Source organism: Mitosporidium daphniae, assembly GCF_000760515.2.
Source record: "Mitosporidium daphniae strain UGP3 chromosome Unknown contig-158, whole genome shotgun sequence".
NCBI classification, from domain to species: domain Eukaryota; kingdom Fungi; phylum Microsporidia; genus Mitosporidium; species Mitosporidium daphniae.
The window spans coordinates 1-9094 of record NW_013546669.1 but is presented as its reverse complement, the minus strand read 5'-3'; the positions used below and the strand labels follow the sequence as shown (position 1 = coordinate 9094).

At 38.5% G+C, this 9094-nt stretch overlaps 1 protein-coding gene across 1 annotated transcript; it reads left to right on the top strand.

Annotated features, from left to right (window-relative positions):
• Positions 1–140: 140 nt before the first annotated feature.
• DI09_158p10 (uncharacterized protein) lies at positions 141–8165 on the top strand (the record flags this gene model as incomplete). Its single annotated transcript, XM_013383566.1, has 1 exon — positions 141–8165. The coding sequence occupies one exon, from the start codon at positions 141–143 to the stop codon at positions 8163–8165; it is 8025 nt and encodes a 2674-aa protein (XP_013239020.1).
• Between the last annotated feature and the right edge of the window lie 929 nt (positions 8166–9094).

Here is a 9094-nt window from a genome sequence, read left to right as displayed (position 1 = left end):
CAGATGATTTTACTCCGCAAGTATTTGAAGGGCAAACTGCAAAAACTGCAAATGAAGCCATTGATACCATATTTTCGTTTTCCAAGGAGAATTTGCTCAAAAAAGAATACGGCATTAGCTCTGGAGTCTACGAAAAGATTATGCACACAATTAAACAGGTCTCAAACTTTGATCCATCTGATGTCTATCAGAAGATAAAGAATCTGAAAATCTTGCCATCCAATACAGACCTAAAAGCTTTCGGAAATGAGACAAACTCTGTCGTTTTCTATTGTGGACTTTCAGGACATGCAATGTTGTGTGAAATTTTCAAGGTCGCCTCTCCTGATCCCAAACATGAGTATTTATGGAAGGTCCTTATTTACAACAGTGGCGATGAGTTAGAATATCACCCATTGTACATTGTTGGCCCAAAGGCAAAATATTCGCCAGTCGTAATATACGAAGGTATTCCGATTCTTATCAATGAAGCCTGGGTTAAGACTGCAATGTACTTTTACCGATATACAAAGGATATAAAGAACTTCTATCTCAGATTGTTGGCCGATTTTGATCGGTCCAATGCAACATATGACGTTTTTATTTATCGCCAAAGAACAGAAACATCCGATTTTTCATCTTATCACGCATATTTTACATTTAAGCTCGATGCTTATAATAAGATTTTTGGTGTTGCATCGTTAAGTGGCCTGCAGCATTTTGCATCTGAGAACTTTTCAAATATCATTTCAAAATCACATCTCTCCAGATATAAGCTTTTCTTGGTGTTCCCATCGATTTTACTTCCTTTTTACAAAATTATGTACCAAATAGCTAATATGTTTCCTTTCAAGTTTGTGRCTACGCTAGTAGTTTTAGCCCAAAGTTATTTAACTGAATGGGCGATAAAGTTTTTCGCGTTGATTCCATTTATATCAAAAGAAACACGCGAAAGCATTGGAAGCTTAAACCAACACACATTGGCATCTTATACCAATGTCTTGAACAACATAGGAAAGTTTCACTTTTTAAGATCCAATGTCGATCTTGCTGATAAGATGTTCGCATATCTAGTTGAAATTGGCAACGGTATGTTTGAAACGAAAGAACATATCTTTTTCAAAGATCTAAAAGTAGCCTATGACCAATTCCAAATTTTCAAAAACAAAAATAGCTTTGACACCGTTCCTACACAAATAGCAGATAATAGAGACATAAGAGCCTCTTTTTCTTGTCCCGATTGGACGCCTTTTTGGCTTGGGTCTCACGACAAGTTATCCGTCAATGATACGTTTTACTGTGAGCTTCCCAATTTCGAGTATGCAGATGGYGCTTATGACCCTCTAAATTTTACTGAATTTTCAAATTCAATTTTCCATTTTTTGAATAATGAACTCGCCTATCAGCCATGTTTTATGGGAGAAAAGATCCCTCTACTTTCGTATCTGGACTCTCTGACATTTCGGGTGACTCAAATGGTCGAAACCTTTGATTCATCAAATGTCGAAAAAATGGGCTTTCTTTACGCATTTTCGATGAAAATACTGGCTTTATTGGATTATTCTGAAAAAAAAGATATTATGATGTACCAAAAGGCTCTCATTTTGGTTGAGATTTTCGATACCTACAAAAAAATATACAGACGATATCTAAAGAGCTCTTTGAATAACGATGAAAATAAGTTTAAGCTTATCAATACTTCATTCTTTGCACATTTATCACCCGAATTTCTATATTTAAATGAAATGGATCTTCTGGGAAGGAACTTACCAAGGGAACACAAAGGTATTTATTTTGCCCCTAAGGATCAAGAAATTACCTCTAAACTAGTCTCTATATTGTTCAAAGACAGAAAAGATCTTCCAAAGCCAGATGAAATGAAAAGTTTTTTAGATCTCTATCTGCTTGATAGAGAGGACTACCTTGAAGATTATGATCCACACCATTTTAAAAGTATAGCATATATCTTAACAGTAATTGGGAACCCTGTTAACATTGAAAATTCCAATAATACCGTGATTCCAGAAACTTTCTTACTTGACCGACATTATTACAATCTTTTACACATGTTTTACAAGATATTGAATAAGAATCACAGCCCATATGTTTACAGGATAAATGCACCCTCGTATTTCTATACAACCGCTGATGATAGCGAAGATTCCTTTATACAACCAGGTGATTACAATAATCTTAAAGAAATTCAATCAATATCGGGGAAAGAAAAACGGCCGCTGCGCTTGTTGAATTTGGAAAAAAAATTTGCGTCTGTTTTTTATTTGTTGAATCATCTCCAAGAAGATCATGCTTTTATTTTATCTGAAGCTGGAATGAATATCATTTACCGCTTCATCCTTCAACCATCGACATATACCAATGATTATGACACGAAACGGGCTCTACCTCTACTTATCCAATATTTTTTGTCTCAAAAGATGAAAATACTCGGCGAGGTTTCGACATATAAAGATGATGACACTGAGCTGTTTAGGCTTTTGGCAAATTACCAGGTCATTCTCAATCACTTGATGTCCCTTCAAACAATAAAGCCCAGTATTGACGATCTTGGCGATCTTGAAAAGGTTTTTGTGGGGAAATTTGATGCAATTTTTGCCTTTCTCAAGCTTAATACGCTGATACTTGGGGAAAAGTTTTCTAACCTGTCAAATAGCCATGACCTCTATTTGTCGGTGATATCTAATTTTGAACTCATAAAAACATTCTTTTTCAGGAACGAAATTCAGTATGTTCTCAAGATGTATTATGACTATTGGAAATTTCCCTCCTCTAAATCAAGATGTGCAAAGGAAACAGACAAAGGAATCCAAAATTTGGTGAATGGAAATCTTCTGATAGATGGGGAACGTACAACCCTTCCAGGACTTCCATTCCCAAACCACCCCTTGTGGAAGATTATGAATGTCAAAGAAAACCGCAATTCTAATGTAGAATATTCTCTACATAAACGTCGATCTGATAATTCAATATTCTCCATCCTCAAATGCAATTACATAAATGTTGTTTTGCAGGAAAACAATGCATTTTTAGTAAAGAATGGTGAAGTGGAAGCCAAGCTTGTTTCTGGCGAGTTGAAGCTTTGTCATTCACATTTGGACCTCGAAATTTCATTCAACAGCAAAATGGTAGGATCAGATCATGCTCTCATTGTATTCGGAACGTGCTATAAATCGTGGTGGAAGTTGTGGAATTGGTTGTGGAGTCACAGTGTTTTTTACATTTTTGATGCAGATGGATTTCTGTATGGAAGGATTTATGGCAGAAATACTCTGGTTTTGGAAAACTCGTCCAGATTTGTGGGAAATGTATCAAGCCCACTTCCATGCTCTTTTCGCATAAAGTCGTTCTGCTCCTTCTCTTCGATATCGCAATCGGTGCTTGGTGCTTTTTTAGCGCGTGGGGCGCTTTTTAACTTTGCAATGGACTCGTACATTTTCATTCTAGAAAGTGAGGATCAATCGTTTTATTTCTTCGACAGCCACAATGGCACAGCAAAAGACTTTTACGTTATGAAAGAGGGGCGCGACGACTATTTCGCTGTTATCAACGGCGAGAAATTCAAGATCCACCTTCCTGGTAGCATCAAGGAAAATTTCTTCGCTTCCTCCAACTTTCCATTTCTATTTGTGTCGATTGAAAAATATTTTCAAATTATCATTCCGGTGCCTCTGTCAAAGCCTGGAGAGTCATACAACTTTACTTTTGTCAAGACCACGTGTAACGATGATCATTTCAACATTGAGGGCCATGATCGAGAGATCGAACTTGCCATCGTATATTGGCTTGTCTTTTTAAGATACTATGACCGCGCTATGGAATACGTTTCGTTGTATTCGAGTGTTTCTTTGCAACTCACTGAGATCGAATTGGTTATTTTGCGAAACATCATCGAAATTAAATACCGTGATCTTGAGTATCTTGTGATAAAAACTTGGGCAAAGCATCTTCTTGGTGAACATGAAATCTTTTTCAAAGGCTTTTTGGATGAAACCAATAGGATTGAAAATATTACCGAGATTGCGAATTTGATTTCCGTTATCCCATTCAAGTATAAAAGGGTGCTTTTCTCTTTCCTTCCTAACATCGGTGAAGATAAATATTTTTGGGCATATTCTAAGAGGCTGGAAATCGTTCGTAGCGATCGAAAGTCGTCAAAATTGAAACCAAATATCAAAAGACTCGACAATGATATCGTAAAAATTCACTCTGAATCCTATAAAGATATCTTTCTACAATCAGAGCCAATTGATTGGAGTAAATTTGAATCTTTTCGCTTGCCGAGCTATCTGCATTTTCTATACGACCTAGCCGGATCATCCAAAGATTTAACTGATTTTACGAGCAAATTAAATTCTCGTTATCTCGATTTTATACGATTTTATCTTGAAATAGAGAAAGATAAGACAAATTACGAAATTATTTGCTTATTTCATGTGATCTTCATGATTTTCAACAAGCTCCCTGATAAGAAAAAACTTGCAACTTTTTTTGCTCAATTTAAAAACAAGAAGTTTCCTCGAAACCTGTTGAACATTTATGACGAATCCGTGGAACTCAAGTCATTTATTCCTTATGAGAAATCGATCAGCATCTCCGCAATACTCCCATCGCGTCCTGAAGACTATGAAAATCTCCTAAAAATAACCATGCAAAGGAATGCCCTTTCATCTGTTTTGTTCAAGGCAAGTGCAAGCTTTACATTGTTTAGTGATGTTGCTTCAGTTGAACAGAAATTGAAATCAATAGTGTCCACTGATGAGCTTCTTTACGGGTTTCCCTTGAGAGCCTTGAAAGACCCCAGGCTTCTCGCCCAAATACTGCTATGCGGGTCGGTTGAAGAACTCCGGGCCTTTTTCATTGTCAGTGCTGAAAAGACCCCAGAGTTGCTTGATCTTTTGTGGTCCCATTTCATCAGATTCTTTTATTGCGAGTCTCGTCATTTGAAAAATACTATTTTTTGCCAAACCTGTGTTCAGAAAAAAGAACCTTCTACTCAACAAAGCGGAGATGTGCCTGATCAACAATTAGTGGTCACGGTTCATCAAAAAGTTTTCATTCTGATCGAGTTTTTCACGGGATTTCCTTTGTATGAAGAACAAAAGGCCATCATATCAAACATTTTAAACGAAACGATGCATGGAAACTCGTATGTCGTGCAACAAGGAATGGCTGGCGGAAAGACTACGCGTTTCGGTCCCGCTGCCGCAATCTTGGCAACGTCGATTTTGAGGAAACTGCCGATCTTCGTCTTTCCCAATTCCATCCTCAACCAGAACATTTTGCAACTGCGGCAATGGCTTTTTGACTTTTTCGGGAAAGGAGTTTTCGAGTTCAAAGCAGAACGATCGCTTTATGGGTACAGCGAGTCGTATTTGCGCCATCTTTACTATCGCCTTACAATGGCGCATCATCGTGGAGATGCATTCGTGTCTTCGATAAACAGCATCCAATGTCTGTTGAATGCTATCAAGGAACTGTATTTGCAAAACACGGACGCGTCAAAAAGGTCTTTTGTTTGGGTTGTGAGGATCTTGTATTTCATCAAGTACTACTCGATATTTGTTGGCGACGAAGTGGATGAAATCATAGATCTTTCCATTCTGTACAACTTTGACATAAACGAGCCCGATAAAAAGGACTGGGTGTTCATTGATTTGCTTATTGAGTGCTTCCTGTCTTTGAGAGGAAAAAAGATATTCAAATCGCAAACTGGAGAAGATATCACCATTTTTGAGATCAAAGAGCCTCTTACGCCATCTACTACTGAGTCCTTCAAAAATACGCTGAAAAAGGAGCTCAATGAYATCTTGTCAAAAACCAGCAATGAAACTCGCACGTTGATCGTTGATCATCTTTTTGTCAATTGCTGGGAAAAAATCCGAAATGTGGGGTATGGAGCATCCATGAAATCCCCGCTTCCATATCCGATCCCATATTCGATGGCAAACACACCAAGGGAAGGCAGCAGCTTTGGAAACCAGATGTTCATCATTGCCATTTCGCTAAAGTTTTACTTTGAAAACGAGATGAAAGATCTCAGCGAACCTCCTCTGTTCTTTACTGAGGAGAATATTTATTCTGCCCTCAGGATCTATTACAAGTCTAAAGAGCTGAAAAAAATTAAGAGAACACAGAAACCAACCCATTTGCAGTTCTTCAACCGGTTAAGGGACAAGATATATCAAGATGACGAAAATTTCAAAAAGTTTTTCAAGGAGATCGTAATCGAGAGCCTCAAGACATCGCCTCATCAACTCGTATCATCTGCCATCGATGTCTTTTCAGGCTGTCTGTTCATTGGATACAGCGGCACCTTATACAATTTCAAGAACTTTGACCGGATGCCCAATCTTAAGATCAATGTGGACCAGTCTTCTGTGATCGAGAAAAAAATCTATTACTCGTTTGCTTTTCCTCCTCCAAATTGCTACACGAAAGATTATCCCGAAATTTACGATTATGCTGCTGTCACCAAGGGGCTTGGCATTCTCAAGGATCATCAATTTAACACTTTGATGGATTTTATTTTCAAAAATAGCACGACAGCATTGTTTGATGTCGGCGCTCTTTTGAAGGATTATTCCAACTCCAAGGTAGCACAGGATATTTTGGCTTCAAAGAAATACAAGTGCGTGGTCTATTACGATGACAAGCAAAATGTGATCGTTTATCAAATGGAAACCAGAAAAATCGGGACAGATTTGACTGTAGAGGGCCAATTTTTGTTCCTTGAAGCCAAGTACGGTTTGAAAAACGAGGATATTTTCTTGTATCTTGACCAGCCTCATTGCTTTGGAACCAATGTCGATGTCAATAATTCATCTGCAATTTGCGTGGTTACTTTCTCGACGCTTGTGTACACGAAGAGCTTTTATCAAGGACTCTTAAGAGCCCGAAAGCTGCTGAATGGAATATCGGATACGGCTCCGCTTACTCCTCCAGATCTTCCACGCCATCAAATCAGGTTTTTTGTTTCTTCGTTTCTGAAAGATGACCAAGCTATGCTTTCAGCATTGAGTCAGGAGGAGAGGGAAACGCTCTCATCGAAACCCAAGATTTTTCCAGAGGATGTTCCGGGTGATGAGAAGGTTACCTTGCAAAGAATTTTTACTTCTGCGCATTTGAACCAGTTCAGGAGGGATCGTAAAGAGCAAAGTCTTTTACCCTGGCAACATTTCTTTTCCACGGTTTCGAAGATCCTTTGGTCACCCTCCAATCCAGAAAGCAATCAAATTCCAAACTGGGACAAGCTTCTCAAGCCGAACAATCGAAGATTAATTGATGAGCTTAAATGGATCTTTTTTTGCGAGAGCAAGCCAAAGAAACAAATTGAAGAAGTCTTTAAAGATAGCGAGGTAGGGAGGACATTTTTCCCCAATTTTAACATATCTTTGATTCCATCCATCTCCAATACTCGTCCCACATTGGATAGAGAGACTGTTGTCCAATCTACGCAAGAGCAGGAATCTGTCCAAGAGCAGGAACAGATTCATGAAAAACTGGAAGACATAAATGTACTCCCTGCATACTCTTCACATTTCGGAATATCCAATGCTGTACTTGATAGTTTAAGGGTGAATTTTACAAAAGACTTTGCAAAAACCGCTGTTGGTCCCCTCAATTTAAACGATACATACACGAAATATCCGGTGTTTGTTGATATTTTCAAAGGAAAAAAACTATTCGCCACACCGAACGATGTTTCTGAAAAGCTCAAAGATCCATCTCACTTCTTCTTCTCGCCCGCACTAATTAACATCTATGATCTGAAAGAATTCGACTTGGAAGACATGCTTCACTATCTGGCATACTCTGGCGGTGCCGTTGGTTTTATGGATCTTCTAGATAGCTGTACAAAGGCTGATGAAGATTTTATTTTTAGCTTTATGGCAGCTCATCAACTGATCTTGCAGGAATGGATATATTTTGCAAGGAAATTCAAAAGGCCATCTTCATTGGAACTATTGAGAAATGTACAATGGCAGTTCAAACGTGGTGGCACCAAGTACGATTTCACAAACGTTGCTATCAAAGCAAGTATCGTTGGAAGAAACCTAACCATCCTCGGCATTTGTCCAAAGGACTCCAAAAAACCCTTGAATCTGGATAAGCTTAATTTTAAGTTGCCTTTTGATAATGAGAAAAATTGCAAGGCAATCAAGGTTTAGCATGCCCAAGAGGCCTGAGTGGATCAAAAGCCTTTATTGCGCTTTCTACTGAAAGCAGCAATGCTTTGATGCACAAAATGGGACATTTTAATAAATTTTTTGTTGGACTCGCGGTTTGTGTACATTGACCCCAAAATTAATTGCAATGCACAGCATTTTTTTAAAAGCAAAAAAGGCATCAATTCAAGCATCCATCTCTATACTCACAGGAACGAGATCGTATTTTCTGACACTCGTCCTGCTAAATAGCTATAAAGAATCTGGGAGACGTGAAATTTCCACTCACAAATGTGTATGAATAGCAAGAAGTCCCAGTCAACACTATCTTCCTACACAATAAAAGAAAAGCCAATATGAGGCTAAGTATGCAGGTGTTCCACACTTAATTGGATAGGAGTTGACCATCGAAAGTTCCAAATCGGCCAGTTTTTATGTGCCAATTGGAGGGACAAACTTACAATGTCCATGCAGTCCGTAGTTTCGAGAATGTTTGAAGGGTTAATATCTCGATAAAAAACTCGTATAGATGCATAAAGAAAATTCTCGCTGAAATTGAGGATATATGCTGTAGCTTCTATTTAGGCTTGATATTCTGCCAGAAAAAAAGAGATGCAGTGAAAGCGTTTTCTGCAGAACATAGCTGTCGCAATAAAATCGAAGTTCTTTATATTTGACGTCGCCCTCGGCCACTGATGAATGAAACTCATTTGCAGTGTCGATGGTTGAGGAGGAGGAAGATATCTAAATGATAAATTTCCATGTGGTACGAGCTTAGAAAAGATAGGGTTAGGGTTAGGGTTAGGGTTAGGGTTAGGGTTAGGAGGTTAGGGTTAGGGTTAGGGTTAGGGTTAGGGTTAGGGTTAGGGTTAGGGTTAGGGTTAGGGTTAGGGTTAGGGTTAGGGTTAGGGTTAGGGTTAGGGTTAGGGTTA